General features: G+C 40.2%; 1 protein-coding gene across 1 annotated transcript; it reads right to left on the bottom strand.

The window, feature by feature from the left end:
• Positions 1-372: 372 nt before the first annotated feature.
• LOC105558970 (protein rhomboid) lies at positions 373-13353 on the bottom strand. The gene is made up of 4 exons (XM_012006949.1): positions 13027-13353; positions 5447-5617; positions 4149-4304; positions 373-3654 (listed from the first exon to the last, which is right to left on the bottom strand). The coding sequence occupies exons 1-4, from the start codon at positions 13282-13284 to the stop codon at positions 3334-3336; spliced, it is 906 nt and encodes a 301-aa protein (XP_011862339.1). The 5' UTR covers positions 13285-13353; the 3' UTR covers positions 373-3333.
• Between the last annotated feature and the right edge of the window lie 5255 nt (positions 13354-18608).

Below are 18608 nucleotides of genomic sequence, written 5' to 3'. Positions count from 1 at the left end.
AATTAATGTCGTTCATTACTTTCGGCATTACTTTTTGAATCGGCGCCGTCATCGAATAACGTTAAATTAAAAATAATAAATATACATTACGACACAAGTATTTGCATCTGTATTCGTGCTGATACTATATTATATCGAGAGTTATAAGAATGCTTTGTTGTGATTTTTATAAAACGTTGTATTATTGAGTCGTCCGAGTGTTTCATTTTTATACGTTATGTAATATTCTTCAGCGTCCTCGAGGTATTTTCGCAATCCTTAATGTTCTTGTACATTCATCGGGCAGAAGCGCCGTTAGAACTTTTCGCGGTGAAAACGTTAAAGTAATCTTATTAAATTTGAGCAAATAATAGAAACCTGCTCTTTCGAAAAAGACGATTACGGTTATGTTCCTCGATAATATGTAATTTAAATTTGTCTAAAAATTGACAGGCTTCGCTTTAAATGCCGCATACAGAGGCTTGTATCATATATGTTATACTCGTTGTAATAAACTCTTATATAATATTATCTTACCTTTATTTTCTTGTGCTTCTTTCCTTTTTATCACTCCTTCTTTCGCTAAAAATGTTCTACTGTAAATAGCAGAATATAATGCATCTATATATTCCGATAAAATTAATTTTTACAAAGCTGCCCAATTATTCCTTTTTAATCAAACGCAGCCAGTGAAATAAAACTTTTTTTCCAGTTTTTCTGACAAAAACATTGTCTGTAATAATATCGAAAAAAATTCCATGGAAATTATTTTAATACATAAAATGCAAAATATAGGCGACGATCATGTTATTAAAATAATGTAATTACATCGCGGGAATTGTTTGGGAAAATGAATCTCCGATAAAAGAGGTGGCCCATTCAATCGAAATTAATGCGAGGAGTTAATTGCAAACCTAATTAACTCTAATCTTCAAAATATCATGTCCTCGATATTCTACAGAATAATAATGACGGATATTGAATGGGAACAGTTAATAATTCAAATACAGAGAGGAGGACAGTTCGATGGGGAATTCGAGATTGCGGCTCGCGCCGGTTTGTAAAACGTCATACGACTCGCGCGAATTTTATTGCTGGCAATCGATTGTTTCGATATGCAATGAAGATAACGGGGGGGTCTCGCAGACACGCGGCGAAATCACAGCACGCGTGCATGTGTGTGTAATCATATATTTATATTTAATCATTTGTATTTACAAGATTTAGTAATGTGTAATCATGTCGACGATAACACTAACATAATCACAGCCAGTTCGTCTCATGTAACATTGATAAACAAGTAGGTACGAGTATACGATTAACTGTCCGGGAGAACACATTACTTTTTCTCGCATATGGCGCTGTGCTCTGTATCTTTACATGCTCGCGCGATTATTAATTTATCTCGGCACTAATATTCCTCTGACCGCGTGCCACCGCGACGGAATTCTCTCAACGGTTTTCTTAGATATTAACAAACACCTTCGAAGCAACCAGAGATATACCCAAATTAAGTATAGAAGCTATCGATTAAATCGGTCAGACCCGGTTCCAACGTTGCTTAACCTTAGGCTTAGGCTTAATTCGTTCTTTGTCCCTTTCCAACTGTTACTTTAGAAAGAGATAAGCATGAATTAAACTAAGATTAAAGTTAAGCGAAACGTTTGGTGAGACCGGGCCTCAGACCGCAATTTCGCGAAGCGGGCCACGATCGTTACTCCGAGCTTCTCACCGTCGTCGTCTAATTATTTATCAGAAAATTCTGGCGAGCATAAGTTTAACCGAGCTGTCAATTCAAGCTGTAATAGCGATAATTTATGTTACCGTTCGATGCGTCGCGTCGATCGTTAGCTATGATAAATTGAAGCGGAGAGAAACAACACGGTCGAAAATTGATGTACGTACACGAACTCCCTTAACAAATACTGCACATCGCGAGTAAAGACGCTACGCTACGCTATAAATATTTCGCAGGTCTTACAGCTTCGTAAATAGAAACGCGATTATCTCTGCGCTATGATTACGCTATAAAAGATCTCCTCTCTTACACACTCATTGGAAAACATGGCAGGACTCTGACTTAACGTGGAGGAATTCAGTTCGGGCTCCGTCACCTTCTCGCTCTACGTGATAAGGTCAAAAGATTTCGGGATCGGGATGTTATTTCTACAACACCGAATTAGTTTGTACGGAGAATTTATAGTTTCGCAGCTCGAGATCAGTCGCACATTATTAAACTCTGCTTTATTAACGATCGATACATTTATCTTGCCATTATTAAAATCTTCGTTATATCATAACACGTTTACGTTAGTAATACGATCGATTTATTTTATACATCTTCTTACACATCTCGTACACGCTAAACTGTTAATGCGAGTAATTGAAAGAATTTAAGGTCTCGTTCCATTGCGTCCTCAACGTTTTGCGATGCCCTCGCGTCAACGTGCTCGCAATCGCGCGGTTCTCGTCCACGCGAGCCATAACAATATCTTCCCTAAGTGTTTCATTTTAATAAATTACTTTTCACGCTCTACGATAATCGCTCGCCACTGCTGGACAAGACTTACGTGCCCCGTCAATGTACGTCACCTCAGCCTCGTACACTGTCACGGGAGAAATGTTTTCTTACCTTTATTATACACACATTGCACACCTTCGCAACTCGTCTTGATCGCCGAGATCGGTACGACGAGGAACCATTGCGAATTGTATTATTAAACGTTACATGTACAGCTCGATTCTATCGGCAGGGTGGTAGTCGGCAGTTTGAAAGGTCTCACCTCCGTAGAAAAAGTCACGGCGTTCACTAATATCAAATTTATCAAAGTATCAGGCGCAACAGAGTCTCACCCTCGAGTGCTTGCACGATTCTACCGCGTGTTTCGTCTAGCGGGTCCTCGAGATCCTAGAAATTCTAATGGCAGCGCGTAGCACGAACAAGTTCGACGAGCCGTCGATCTTTGGTATCTCCTCCTACCGAGCCACTCCGATGGGTCGGCGCGATGCTCGCTCGGGTTCCCTCACAAGCGTCTCGGTGTACCGATCGCACGATCCGCCATCCCCCCGGGGTGAAACGCGAACATTTTCACAGGGGCTACCTAAGGTCACGATCGCGCGTCGTTCCAGCGTGATTCCCTTCGTGTCTAATGGACGACGAGATCGTATCGCACGGGATTCGCGTGAGATCTGAGAGGCGAGGGTGCAAAGGTCCCACCGGCAGTTGCGCGAACTGGAATCGCTCGGGTCCCGCGGGTTCGCACGGGCCTACTCGAACACGCTCTCGGCGGCCTCCCGGATCTTCACGATCAGGAAGGACCGCCTGCAGAGCTTGACGAGCATCTCAATCCTCTGTCAGGATGGCTTCCTGAGCTGCGGTAGGGCGATCAGGTAGACGTTGCCGAGGATGGCGCCGACGATCAGCAGCATCACGCTCACGGCCGACAGCAGCCGCACGTACCGCACGAACCTACGGCCCCGGGCGTCCTTCTTGCTCTGCTTCGGGAACACGGCCAGTCCCAGAAGCGGGCCCGCCAGCGCGCCCGCGACGTGCGCCGCCCAGCCGACCCGGCCGCATCCCAGCAACGCCGGGATGGGCAGCGACGCGACGTCCGCACCGGCCAGCAGCAGCACGGCCCCCAGACGCCAGCCGGCGTAGCGCAGCTCGCCGTGGCACTGCAATCAACGAGAAACAAAAACGATGCACGCTACGCGGACCGGCTTTTCCATCACCGAAGGGTCCACAGGTGCGAGCCAAAAGGCTCGGTCGTGCGTCAAGTCGCGGAGAAATCAAATCTGTCGATTTAACGTTACCTCCGAGGTTCGTTGAATCGATAAAAAATAAAGCTATGCCCTTTAAGAAATTTGCGTAATTGAAAAAATATACGAATGCAATCGTGCAAGGTAGCGTTTGACTCCCGGGGATCTTTCATCGTCGCCACTTGCCGCGAGAAGAGTCCGTTACTCGCTAAATAAGATTCTTTCGCGGGGGTTTCGAGCGGAAACATTCCTGCGCGACTCGACGGCGCGTTTTAGCGCAGCGTCTTTTGTAGTCTCCCATATTCTACTTTTTTTTCCCCCCTCTTCGTTCCCTTTTGCCGCTGCGACATGCGACGCCGCGCGGACTTTCAGGAGTTCTTAGAGATTGAGAAACTTTTGCTCTCGCTTACCAGGTAGAGATGAGCAAGATGACTCGTAAGCAGCGCGTAAACACCTGCCGAAGCGCCGACCAGATAAAGACTAGGTTGCAGAAGCGACGCTCCCAGAGCGCCGCAGACCCCGCCGCCCAGATAGATCGTCGCCACCCCTATTCGCCCTTGCTCCACCTGCAACCGTGAGCTTTCTTTCGTTCCCGATCTGCGTTTCCGTGCATGCGGAATTACGATCTTTGCAATTTATCTCTCATAAATCAAACTTGTTATGTCGGATTTGATGAACCCTCTCAGAAAGGATTTCTGATAACAAGACAAAACATATTTAAACTTATCGCAACCTCGTGTAGCGTAAAAGAACTAAGTTAAATCAATAATTCCCAAACAATAAAATTCATAGGATCTGACGCGAAGTCACAATTTAAAGGAATAGGAAGGATGTAAGAGAGGACGCTGGAGTGTCTAAATGATTTTAATTTTTAAGTTTACTGCGAAAAATTTACCTCAGCCAGGATTTGAACCTGGACCTCCCTCTCGCTAGGCGGGCGTCTCACCAATTCGACCGAGGCATGTGGCAATATTTATCGCAATAAACCGTCTAATGTTATTTCAATAATTCTCCTATCTCTTAAATAAGATTGACTTGCTACATTGAGATAAGGGTGACATATCAATCTAAGCTTTAGAATAAATCTTCTCTCGTTGTATTGTAACGCATGCACTAACATTTTGTTCTAGATTAAAAGATCCTTCCATTAAGATTAAAATACTTCTTTCTCAAAGCACTTCGTAAAATCTCACTTTATGAATTCAATAATAAATATGATTGTCGCTATCCTCTTTTGATAGATTGAAATGTGTAATAGCATTAGGTCGGAAAACCTTCTCTGTGAATGTACAGCGAAGATCTTGATGCTGCGGAACGATAAGAATCCTGTCTGAAAATTTTGCTTAGCCACGGCCATCTTTCTGTTTGTACCATTGTGTAAAAACAAATGAAAAATAATAAATGCAATCACAAATCGACGTGATACGGTACCTATTTCTAAAAACACTTTGAAGGAATTAATGTTCTCTGTCTCTCGATATTTTGTGCTTATTCTCATTATTCGGTGTCGCTCTCGATATTGTGTGGACAGAATACCAAGTTCTGTTGACGGTATAACGCAAGGCAATGTTAATTAGACGATATGGGAACGTTATCTGACGTAATCGTGGACAAAGTAGGATCGCTGTCGAAAGGAGGGGCTCTTTCTCTTAAACGCGGTGTCTTGACGCGCTCAACGACGTCCCCGCAATTTACTTGATTGGCTCACCTCGAGTGGAGTAGCCAGGACCAGCTGAATGACCACGTTGAGTGCGAGGTGAAGTGCGTTCGAGTGCAGCAGCATGTAGGAGGCGAACCTCCAGCCTTGCACCCTCTGACGGGGATCGTAGACCAGCCATCTCCGTAACGTCGCCTCGTCTCCCAGGCAGTGGACGGTTATCTATTACCGAGAGAAAGCACGTTTAATGTGCTTGCCTTTGCCGCGGAATATTATTCAGAGAAGAGTACGGTATATATTCAAGAACACGGAGATAATTGCACGTCGCTGTTAGAGATAAAGTTAATTACAATCGACAATGTCTCTGTTAAATATGTATGCGTATAATACTGAATTGTTGAATATATGAAAACTATTTTTCATACGTTTTTTCTCTGCATATACGTCAAATAAAATTTTTATCATTTTAAGCACGAATCATACATAAAATGTAATATTTCTTTTATTACTTGTATTAATTTTGTTACTTATCTTTGTTTGCGTTGAATAATTTTTATCATTCGAAATTGTTCATTTGCAGTTTCTTAGCAGCACGTTAAGATGAATTTTTACAATACGTGCATGTATAAGAAACGCTTGAAATTCAATCATTTCGACTCGAAATGTCTTCCGCCAAAAAAATGTCTTATGTTCCTTAGGATAGAGAGAGAGAGGTGGCTTAGTAAATCCGAGATTTCCTATTTATCTTAAAGGCTAAATAAAGATTTAGACTCGGTGCACATGAACGAAGTGCTGTTTTAGAACCTGCTGGTACGCCGGCTATTTCCGTAACAACACTTAGCTTTCCTAAAAGCGATTTGTTGAGATGGAAAACGTGTTCCACGCGTTTTTATCGCCCGAACCTCTCACACAGAAGCGTGGGAAAAAAATGCTTATCTTTCTAGACTAGACGAAGTGACATTAAGCCCAAAATAGTTAATGGACCACATGGTTCTTGAGCTCTTCGCTTAAATCTATGTACGCAATGTATTTCCAGACAAGTATCGATAACTGTTTTTTATCCTTCACGAAAAAAAGAGACTCTATCTAAAAAAAATACTTATATCTCTATATTATACGTTGAAGTGCATTACGAATAAATTGACATACTCGGCAAAGTTTTCCAAAGTCCAGATAAATTTTATTTGATTTTTTCATGTATGCCAAATTAATTTAACTCTTTGCAATTTATGAAATTCATTTATTCGTCAAGTTTGCAATTTAATGAATTTATCTAAAAGACAGCTTGAGCGCATAATTCATACCGGGCGCTACATCATAATCCATGATAAACTACAATAACGAATAATCCAATATCGCATAACGCCTTGCAATTGAGTACCAAATAACGATCAATCGCATTATCGATCACAATGATTTACGAAGATCCAGGCAGCCTATTAAAGCAGCTTCCATACGCACACAGTAGCGATATCAGGCATTTCGTTCAATATTAATCGCACAGTCAGCAAAATATTTATGTCACGGACGTAGTCTGCGAGCAATTTATCAACGCGTTTAATAACTTGCTCATCCGATTACGCTCGGAATTTATCGTAACCGTAATAAAGAGCGGCGTGTAGCGCGGCGCGTTCGGCGCGGAGCGCGCGCACAGAAGTCTTTAAAAATAATGCCTTAACGATTGTTGCTTGCTTTTTTTTTTCGTGCGGCACAGTGGAGTGCACACGTGCAGACATTCTCGCCGGTAAATCACACGTGTCAGCAGGTGCGCCACTCTTTCGGGAGAGCTTGATATACCTCGCCGGCTATCTATTCTGATGTCCCGGTTTTTACGAGCCCGTCTAGGTTTCGGGGCCCCCGTTCGTGCTTAATGCGCTTTTATGTTCTCCACCTTGGACAGTATCTCCCGGACATTAAAATCCAGTGCTCACTTTGCAGCAAATGATCGCCTCGTGTCACGTGTACGCCCCGTCGCGCGATAATATTTCAATTCGACGACGTGTCCGCCGCAGAACTGAATGAGATTGACCTCGTCGTTTGGTCTCGCGAAAATGAAATTCAGCTACACGAGTTGGTTAGTTCCGAAATTTACGCAATTTATTTTAACCGCGGCAAATCTGAATACGCCATTATTCCAGTTTTTATTTATTTATATCACACTTTATTTAGTAAAAAAAATATAATAAATGGTACATAAATAATAAATAATTTTTAGAAAATAATAGATAACATTTAAAGAAGCATTATCAGTTTCGATTGTACCATTCGCACTTATTGTGCTTTAGAATGTGTACCACGAAGATCTTATCTTGGCTCAAGTGATACTTAAAATGTTCTTTTTTTCTAAATATCACTTAAGCCAAGATGGGACCTTCGTGATGCGCATTTTAAACTACAATAAGCGCGAATGGAACAGTTGGAATTGTCTGGTAACGCTACTCTAAAATTATCAAGTGCGATACATAAACATAATATATTACGGGGACACTTAAATAATAATTATTATAAAACTATTAATTTTTACATTGATCGCTGCATTATTCTAGTTACCCAAAGATCTCGATTATCGCATTCCATCTTGTACGAATGAAAAGGGAAGGGAATTATTTATGCGAGAGCGAACAACATCCGGACGATTATTGTCAAGCGCGCCATGTGTCAGCTCGTCGCGATCACAGTCCAGTGATTTCGTCCAATACCGTGTTCTAATTCTGAATTCTAAGCAAATGTTTGCAGCAACCCGTATAATTGGTGGATATGTACGTGTACGTGCGCATGTATACGCGCATACGGAAACTCCGGCTGGAGTTCGTAATTATAGAAGCCTCCGCGTCCTACAACGTAGGAATTTCATTTTCCTAAGGCGCGAGAAAAGAAGAACGTAATATCGTGTAATATTCGCGTAATGCGGTGCATATATCGATATTCACGGTATGTTGAAATATCGCGCGACGAAATTTGTCTCGTACGCGAAATTTGCGATTTTACGACACTCATGACACAAATGAAATCTGAATGAGACGTGACTTCCTCTCTGTTAAAACATTCAGAACAAAAGGAAAATTAAGTCAAGACTGTGCTCTCGTAGGTATACTCATACATATATAAATTTTTATTCTAAAAATATATTACGTATGTAATAGAATTTTATATTTGTTGCGTATAATTATTTATCGAATTTAAAAAAGAGATCTTTAAAGAAAATCTTCACGAGATTTCTAAAAACCAAATAAAATTCAAGAATCATTTACGTAAGAAAGTAAAGTGCAATCTGTAATCTGTTTTTTTTTATTTCTTCTGCTTTGCTATTTCTTTTATGCAAACAGATATAATCTGCAATGTTGAAAAGCACAAGTATCATTTACCAAAAAAATCTAAAACTGAATTTACCGTTCAACGTGATTTTATCTCAAATGATTGCCATATCAGACAAAAGGTGGTACGTAAATCACAGAGGTTCGTTTTACGAGCTTCAGCTATCGTCTACTCAAAGAGTACAGTAAAGTGACGGAAAGCGAGGCAGGTTCCAAGTTAAACCTCGATACTTTCCGCAAGTGAGAGATTTGTATCGCCTAAAGTCAAACGTAAAGAAAGCTTTGTTCTATACAAAATCGCGCGTGAGATACCACGACGAATATATATACTCTTATCTCGCAATTTGATGATTCCGTTATCACACTTTACATCGGTTTTAGGTAAATTGAACATATCGAAAGATTAATGATAGATTACATGGCCAATCTGGAGTTTAATTAGTCTTGACAGAAGTTGCGAAGTAACAAGAGTATTAACAATTAAAAAATAGAACTGTAAAATAAAATACTATTAAAATAAAAAAAATTGTTTCGAATTGCACATCTAATAGGCAAGTGGGATAAAATTATATGCCCAGTTAATTTCAGGTAAACTGTAATTTACTAACATTTTTATTCCATGCTTAATTAATTGCAAAGAAAGATATATATTATTAAATAAATGACAAAAATTAAAAGGGGTGTTGCAATAAACTTCTGCCGATAATAACAATAAGCAAGAATTTATCGAAGAATCTGTTATTCGAACCATATTTATTATGTAACATTCTGTATATGCAAGAACTATGCTTCATTGCATGCATTCTTGGGACATATCAAAGTAACGTAAGTTATTCATGAATTAATTTCTACAGAATGTGAACATGTGCCAAGGATTAAAATCTACTTCTATAATATTCCATTACACAAAAGCGTTAATTTAAATACATTCATTTCTAAATGTCACTCCTTGATCTCGTTAGGGACTAAAGATTATACATGTCGCGTTTAGTGCTTACGGCTGGAACATAATATTTCTGTATAATATAAATGTATCCATTCGTGCATTTTATATTTCAAGTATATTTATATTGTAATAACTTTTTTTCAAGTAAAGTGCAATATGTTTCACGGTCCGTTTTTCTTTCCAAAGAATAATTTCCTTGAGCTTTTCCGTTTTGATCTGATAAGTTCAAAATTCAACATTATACGGGCACCATTCATACCACTTATCGCGTTAATCGCGACCCGGAACATCTATTTCCGGTGATATGGAGAACGTTTCAAAGGTGAAATTCGCCCTCTTCCTCATTCCGCCTCTCACTTCGAGGTCGTTGCACGTTAACACCCTCGATTTTCGTTCTCCCTCATGCCGTCCTCTTTTAACAATGCATGGTGACATTCCCATGTTAAAGACAGAAACGGAGTTTCTACGCGAATTAGGAATGCATTTAACTTCGTAGTTTTAAGTTTATGCATTTGAAACACAAATTAACGCTCTACCACATCATTATAGAATCAGAACCAGTGTGATATTTACAACAGCCATTGTTCTACCTCGCCGTATAAGTCCGTCGTATATTAATAATCATGCAATCATCCAATTATATTGTTTCATACTGGATTTTTACTTACGCCAAAAAAAAACAAGTAGAATAAGAATTTTTCCGAATTAAGACTGAAAAATTGTTTTTCATTTCCTTCAAACAGCGTGTAGAACTTTTTACAATACTCCAAAATATTTAAGCACCTTCTTCTCCCCATCATCGGAAGGCGCGTATACGTGCATAAAAGTTTCTTTATTCATAAACATTTCATTTTATGAGTTGTATCTATTTTAAGATCCCGCTGTAAGATCAGACGCGAAATGGCTGTATCATATTCCGCCTCTTATTCTATACATTCCGCTGTGTTTCTTGGTTCGGATGTAAAGCTCCTTAAATTTCGAGGAACGATTTGCGGGAGCGATACGCGCCAGAGCGATAAATATAACGGCTCGTTTCTTTTTATCGTGCAAAACGCCGCCGATGTTCTCCGCTTCCGCCCTTAGCGCGAAGCACCGCGCGGCGCGCATTCTCAGGCGTGTGTTTATACGCGTTGTCTCATATATTACAAATTATCTCCCACTTGCAACAACGAGTTTTCACCAGACAATACTGCCGCGATAAAGTTGAAATTCACGGACTGCGGCCGTGAATTATTGGCGCCTTTAATTCCGCGGCTTTAGGTTTATACACTTTGGCGAGTATTTCTCCGTTCGCAGGTAATTTTCCCGGCGGTAAAACGCCCACAGGTACGGACATTATTATATGCCTGGGAATATCAACTTTTTTTTTTCAAGTAACACAACGCTACTTTTTGAGCGTTTCATTAAGCTCGAGAGCGCATTAATATTCTCTCTCTCTAGATCACTCACTGAGCCACTTTGAAAATCGCCTTTTCATGGTACGCTTTTCATTTTACGATCATTTAGTTAATATTTAACATTTTTCGCCATGCACGTGTATGCAAAATTTTTTCGCTAATGCAGCTAATTTTTTCACCGTGTGATACACTCGATTCTAATGGTCATAATTTCATACGAAGCTATATTAAATTCGTATCTCAGCACAGTAAATCACAAAATTATTACTTTTTGTCTACTATTTTATCACGGATCGCGTATACCAACATTACTTAGATTTTTCACCGATTTTAAGCTTTGTAAGACGAAATTCAAGCGCTTGACAACGTTTTTAAAGCAGTACGAAGATTTAGGAACGATTATTTTAAACTTTCTCTTTCAAATAACATCTACGTCATTAAAGTGACGTTTAGCGATCCAATTAATTTTTATTAATGCACAAGATACTAATTTTAAAATTATAACTTTTATGAAAAAGTTAAGTAAGTTTACGTTAAAATAATAAAAAGCAATTGCACCACGTATTGACGGCAATTAAAATTAAAGGTGACGTATTTAATTCGCATATTCAAGCACATCACAATCCAAAGTGCAAACTTTTTCATCAGATTGCGTAAATAGCCGAGGAATGTATTTATACTTAATTTTCATACACTTAATTACCTCATATCTTTCCGTGCCTTTTACCCTCCTTTACACAATGAAGTTGGACTGTTAAACATCTGCGGCGAGCATTTACTTTGATCTCGTTCCGCGGCGACTCGTACAACGAGTCAAAAGAAAGCACGGCTAAGTGATTAACTTTCGTCGTGCTCCGTGGTAAACGAGTAAGAAATTGCGGCGTAACTTCGCGGTTTTAAATTCGTGAATTTTTATTGCGCGTATTCCCCGCTGCTTATTCACTTGCCGACTGGAGCGCAAGACGGCGAGATTACTATCGAGCGAAAAAGCCATAAAGAGCCTCCACTTTTTTTGGAGTTTTCGTCATCAGGTATCTCGGAATATCATTCGCGTATTCTCCAGCGAATTCGCGCGTATAATTGGAAAGGGATCCCACCGCGCTTTCCGTTCGCCCTCGCTCTCGAGAATTGAACACGACACGCTGGTTCTGTTAATGAGAAATCTTGGAGCTTACGCATAGCATTTTACAGCCGTTCCTTTCTACTCCGCTTACATTCGCCGGAATGCTCGCAATATGTTCCGCGTTCTACGACGAAAGAATTTTATTCTGATGGAGCGTCTTTTATTTCAGCATAATAAAACGAATATAAAAACACGAGGAGAAATAATAAAGTGCGCGAAGAAGAGGCACGACGATATTTTTACAGATAATTTTCGCCGCTGTTGAATGATTAAAAAAAAATACCATAATAAAATCATAGCTGAATATTTCGACTTTGTTGGCTACATTTTGTGCAAATGTATCTGGAAATGATATCTAATATTAAAGATAAACGCAAAACTAAGTAAACACGTGTCTAGTTAATAGCGTGTCTCTAAAAAAAAATAATACTTGACATTTTTAATTATTTGGCTCGTGGTTTTTACGAAGGTATTGTTTCGTTCATCTCTTATTTAAAATACTAGAACAACACAAGCGCGCGCTTCGCGCGCGCCATTGTTCTTCCACATTATATTACATAAACTGTCAAAATAACCCTCTTAAATACAAACTATCGAAACCGCAAGTCGAAGTGAACGACTCGCAACGAGATCGAAACATAAACTGTCAAAATAACCCTCTTAAATACAAACTGTCAAAACCGCGAGTCGAGGAGAATCGACTCGCAACAAGATCGAAATCGAGTTTCGAGAAAGCCAATCGGCATCGCGGAAAAGCGACAACAATGAACTCGCAACACCTTTTTTAGATAGGGATTGTCACAATTATAACACACTGTTCTGAGTAATTGTGCTGGCATTTCGTTACTCACCTCAATGATACTGATGCAGATCATGAGGTAGGGCGGTCGTATCCGGAAGTTCGGCTTCCTGGATGGCAGTGAATATCTGGGCGTTGGTCTGGGCGTGACTTCATCGTCACGTTTTTTTTTATAGGAGGACGTGACGATGATCGGTGATTCCGGGGAATAGGGCGAGCCGGGTCCGGGCGAGTACGTCGCATCTGTAGAATCTGACGAGATCGTCGACAAAGTCGGCGAGTTTTCCAGCAACGCTGCCTCGGCGTCCATTTTGGTATCTTAAACGAACAGAAAAAAAATTACGATTATTACCGCGAAGCAATAAACGTGTAGATAAATGTATACGTAGAAAAATATATTTTTTTAAATGCAAAATCTAACACATTGTGTAAACATTTAACGCAATGTATGATACGAAAATTTTTATCTCAGGTGTTTCTGCTTTGGTTTCAAAGCTTTCCAATAAGAAAACTGTCTGTAACAATTTACTCACAACTATAGAATTTATAAAATGTTTTCCAAGAAGAACGAGATCACGTGTCGCGATTGGTATACAGAACCTGATTTAATATCGCTTTAATTTAACAACTTTTAAAGTTACATCTCGTGTGTCAGAGAATATCCGTATAACAGAATCAAGCAAGTATACGTGTTATTTGTCTGAAGACAAGAGGAAGAAAGGAAGAGAGAAGAGCGGGAGCATCTAGAAATCGAGAAAATAAAAGTTCAATCGAACAACTTTACGAGAAGAGAGCTCCGTTTTTATAAATCTTTTTTCATCTAACGACAATCACTGAGCCGTAACACGTAGTCCGACGATCCCAATTACGATTCTGGCTCCTGCAGCTCCCGGCGCTGCAATGAAGTCGCCTTTCGGCAGTTTAGTTCGCAGATATCGTCGGCTTTCGTCGGCCTCTCCCATGTAGGAGCCTGCCTCTATAATTCAGCCGCAAATCCTATAATGGCGCGAAAGACATGTTTCGTGAAGCAATTTGCAGAACGGCGCAATTTGTAAGCCTGCATACGTTTACAGGCACGGGTTAATCTCGAAACGATACTCCGTATTCGGAATTTATCATGCATAGAGTGTCGCGTAAAGTGTCGGAGTAATGAGGGAACTGAGCGGTTTTAACATTAGATCCTATACAGGAGAAAGTTTGTGAAATTTACAAACAAATTATTAAATAAACGTGACTGCTATTGACAAATTATATTTTATATTTTGAATAAAAATGTAACCTCGGATATAATTAATCTTTGTATTCATTTATCGGAGTAGAATTCATTTGCTTAGCGAATAAATTATCATTCAACTTTTTAACAAAATATGTGCGATACAGTAGAACAGGTTAATCTTTTCGAAATGTTTCCAGTCTGTTATCATTTAATATTCTAGTTTCTAAACAAGCTTGAGAATTAAGATACGAATATGTAATTTTAGCAATATTAGAAAATCGTAGAGGTTCAAAAATGGCAATATAATTTTTTTTATTACAGGACGAAATTGAATAAAAATTAACTATGTAGAATCTACAATAATTACATTGTTACATATTAAGATATAATATATCTTTAAAATATAACATATATACTAATAGATGTAATATACATTAGTATATATGTATGTACATTACATGTAATATACATTGCACAATTAGTTTGACTCATTTATTGTTAATTAATAATTTCTATAATTAGATAGTATCAACTTCTCTACAGTGATTAGTTAATTTTCCAAATGAACAAGTCTCGATGGCTTTACCATGATTGCCGATCCATACATGCAGCGTACTTCAAATTATTTATATAATATATCATAAATAATCTAATAGTCATCCATATAATCAGATTCTACCACAACTTTTTTTATTTTAGTGCCTCTGTTATAATCGTAAGGATCGGAAATTACTTTACAATGATCGTCTACTAACTCTGTCCCTTCAGGACACTTGACAATTGTCTCGACTGTCTTGTAATGAGAACGTGGTTTTTCATCATCATCATCGCCTAACAAGATTTTTGGTATGGCGCCTAGAGCCTTAACACCGACGTTTGAGAGTTTCAGCAGTGTATTCGATCTTCGAGCTGGCCGCGAGTCCGAAGTCCCATGGACAGAGGAAACCACTGCGTCGGAATATTGATCCGATACGTCGTCCGAATATTCTTTTGATACGTCACTTGAATATTCGTCCGATTCTCCAGACAGCTCATCCGAATACATCATCTGCGTTGGTCTAAGGTTTACAGACTTGCGTTGTGGAGTTGTGATTACATACTGCCTTAAATTATCCAGATCTGCCGCGTCATCCAAATATACTTGATGTCTACGTGACTGCTTTGAATTTTGAGGCCTACGATTCGGTAATTCTATTATATGCGGCGACGGATCCGCCGAACGTCTCCAATAACTGTCCAGATCGGTCGCGTCATCCGAAAGTACTTGACGTCTACGTGACTGCTTTGAATTTTGAGGCCTACGATTCGGCAATTCTATTATATGCGGATCCGCCGAACGTCTCCAAATGTCCAGATCGGTCGCGTCATCCGAAAGTACTTGACGTCTACGTGACTGCCTTGAATTTTGAGGCTTACGATTCGGCAATTCTATTATATGCGGCGACGGATCCGCCAAACGTCTCCAACTGTCCAGATCGCTCGCGTCATCCGAAAATACTTGACGTCTAGGTGATTTGCTTGGCTTTCGAGGCCTGCGAGGTGGCGCACCTATTATCCACGGTGACGGATCCGCATAATGTTCCAGGCTGTTCAAAGTAAGAGGGTCCTCATATTGGTTTGAATTGTCCAGTTCGGACGCGTCTTTTGCGGCCAGCAGAATTTCGCAGTGTAGTTGAATCACCATTAGTAACAGAACAGCTCGAATCATGCATTGCGATTCCATGATCCTCAAACGTCAAAAGAGATCTTGTTAACAGAGGCCTGGACCGAGCCACTGACAGTTGCTACTACGTTCTGTTTCAGTTGTCGGGACTTGCCTTCTTAAATAAAGACGAGGATCGTAAAAAATGTCGAACGCATAAAGGCACCAATGGACCGTGGTATCGGCTATAAATAATAAAATCTCTGCAGAGACGAGCGTTTCTATATGTATGATTGGTTGCGTACAAATTACAAGCAGCGCGGCCTCGTACTTTATGTGTACGCACTAAATGTATATTAATTTCACGCCTGTATTATCTCGACGCTTCGACTAGACGATGGTTTAGAAGTGAATTTTTTAATTATTAACAGCGCATTTCATTGCGCGACAATTATTTTTCCTGCCCATTGACGATTGCACTTTTAGCGTATGTCGCGTATTTAAATGTACATACTTTTAGATAAAGTGCGATCGGCCGGAAAAATAATTGTCGAACAATGAAATGTGCTGTTAATAACAAAAAAATTGTTTGAAAAAAAAAGTCCGCGTGTATTGGATGATTTCATAGACTTTGGATGTGGCACAATGCGAAACATGAAAGGGGGAAGTTGTTTGAAACAATAAATAATAATTGCAATCCCTGTCCTATTTTCACTCCTTTCGAAATGATTCTAAGTAATTGTGATAACTTTATGCAATCGCTTAATGTAATTGTCTTAGCACAAAAACAGAGTGTGACCGTGCTACAATATAATATAAAATAAACAACGTTATACGAGTATGAAGAGAGCGTTTGCAGTTACGGAATAACGCTCGTATCTGTCAGGATTAATTCTTCGGAACTGTATTCCGCAATCAAACTAAAGCCACCTAGTCAACTACTCCCATAGCCTGGCCGGCTTAAAACTCGATCTCACGCGTCCTGGACCGAAACGACCGGAGAGCGGGGCACCAACGGCGAGAGCGCGACGCTACCACCGAAATCGCTGGTTTTCGTGGGTATCCACCGGTCTCGCGGTGCGGCACACCGGGACCGAAACTCGGCGAGCCAACAATTCAGCGGCAAATTCTAGGGTGACCCGAAAACACGAGCCGAACAAAGAGCATTGGCGGTCGGACAAAGAGATCATGAGGAGCGAGCCCGCGGAAAAGCGGGAGGGGCCGCAAGTTCTCTCAGCCTCCACCTGTCGCGGCGATCTGGCCGACAAGAGCGCGCATCGCTCTTATTTGTCTCTTACGTCACTGCCATTTCGCCTCTCTATCAACGGATTCTATTCGCCGGTGCGCCGCGATATGCTAAATGCGCGTGTAATGTCCACGCTCGGTGTCGAGCGAATAATGCATAACTGCATTCGCGTAGTTCGCGCCGCACTATAAATGCCCGCGAGCTCGTTGACGCTCATTAACTCTAGAATGTCCCTCTTGAGGTCCCATCACTTTTTCACGTAGCGCTCCCCGTACTCCACACACTCCGCATTTGGCTTGAATTATTTTGCGGCTCGTTTAAATAATTTTTATTTATAGTAAGACAAACAAACCTTTCTCTTTTTTCTTTTAAATGATGTTTTCAAGACGCTCAAGTATAATATAATATGTGAACAATATTGTAGAAATCATTTCTCTCTTGCCTTATCGTTAGACTTGCTATCCCTTCGTTATAAGATCATGCACAATTTCTTTTATACTGTGTGTTACGGATAAGGTGTCCATCCGCTCGTATACAGGTAGAGCGAGTTAAACTGAAAAGGGAAGTTATGTACCATTTTGTAAAATTCGCAATAGTTTTCGAGTGATAGATAAAAACATCTGGGCGAATGAACGCACGAGAAGAGCAGTAGGCCGGACTCGACAAGCACGTGAAACGCCTTATTTGTTTAGTCTCGTTGCAACATTGGGCGTTCGATAGCGGGAGGCGGAGCGATGCACCGGGAAAAAGTTGTCATGCGGCGAGCAGCGAGCTTCAGATGATGCTCACAACTCGCCCCTCACCGCCCGCTGAGTTTGGCCTATCGCTTTTCTCGCGCTTATTCGCTCAAACGTTTTAATTAATTACTCGACAACTATTGGGAATTTTACAAAATGGTACATAACTTTCCTTTTCAGTTTAACCCGCTCTACCTGTATACGAGCGGATGGACACCTTATCCGTAACACCCTGTACAAAACACCAGCGATAGCTGTATCTTCTCTCTTCGTGTTGTATCTTCTCTCCTTCAGTGCGATGGGTCGCTGCTCGAGCCAACTGCATTATGCCCGCTTCTGGCAAGGGTATTATTAGCTCCTCGCGTTATTGTCTTGGATTAACTCGCCCACGTAAAAAGCTGTAATTTCTGGTTAACTCGCGCGTATGTTTTCCCTGTAGTTACCCAAGTGATAATAAGTATGAATCTAAATTCACGATAATATCGTTGTGCGATGTCGAAAAGGTTGGTTCGTAGTTTCCTCTTAAATATTATAATCAAGACACCAAATCACTCTTTCTTTCATTCGGCAGAACATTTCATTAATAAAACGATAGATTGCATACAACACATTGTATACAGGGTATATTAAAACCTCCGGATATCCTTTTAATCATAGATTCTTTAGAAAATTTCAAGACGAAAATTCTAAATACAAAAATGTTAAGGCTTGTTTGTTTTTTTGTAAACTGCAACATTGTTCTTTAAAAAAAGTCTTCTACTAATTTGATCTTGTCAAATGTTCGTGTTCTTGG

Source organism: Vollenhovia emeryi, unplaced genomic scaffold (genome assembly GCF_000949405.1).
Source record: "Vollenhovia emeryi isolate VEMERY1.0 unplaced genomic scaffold, V.emery_V1.0 DF939298.1, whole genome shotgun sequence".
In the NCBI taxonomy this organism is placed as follows: Eukaryota; Metazoa; Arthropoda; class Insecta; order Hymenoptera; family Formicidae; genus Vollenhovia; species Vollenhovia emeryi.
This window is presented reverse-complemented; position numbering and strand designations above follow the sequence as displayed.

Coding starts and splice junctions, on each gene's coding strand:
- LOC105558970 (XM_012006949.1), bottom strand. CDS start 13,284: ATGGACGCCGAGGCAGCGTTGCTGGAAAACTCGCCGACTTTGTCGACG. Junction 4,305..5,446: donor TCCTGGCTACTCCACTCGAG/GTGAGCCAATCA, acceptor TCACGGTTGCAG/GTGGAGCAAGGGCGAATAGG. Junction 3,655..4,148: donor ATCTTGCTCATCTCTACCTG/GTAAGCGAGAGC, acceptor CGTTGATTGCAG/TGCCACGGCGAGCTGCGCTA.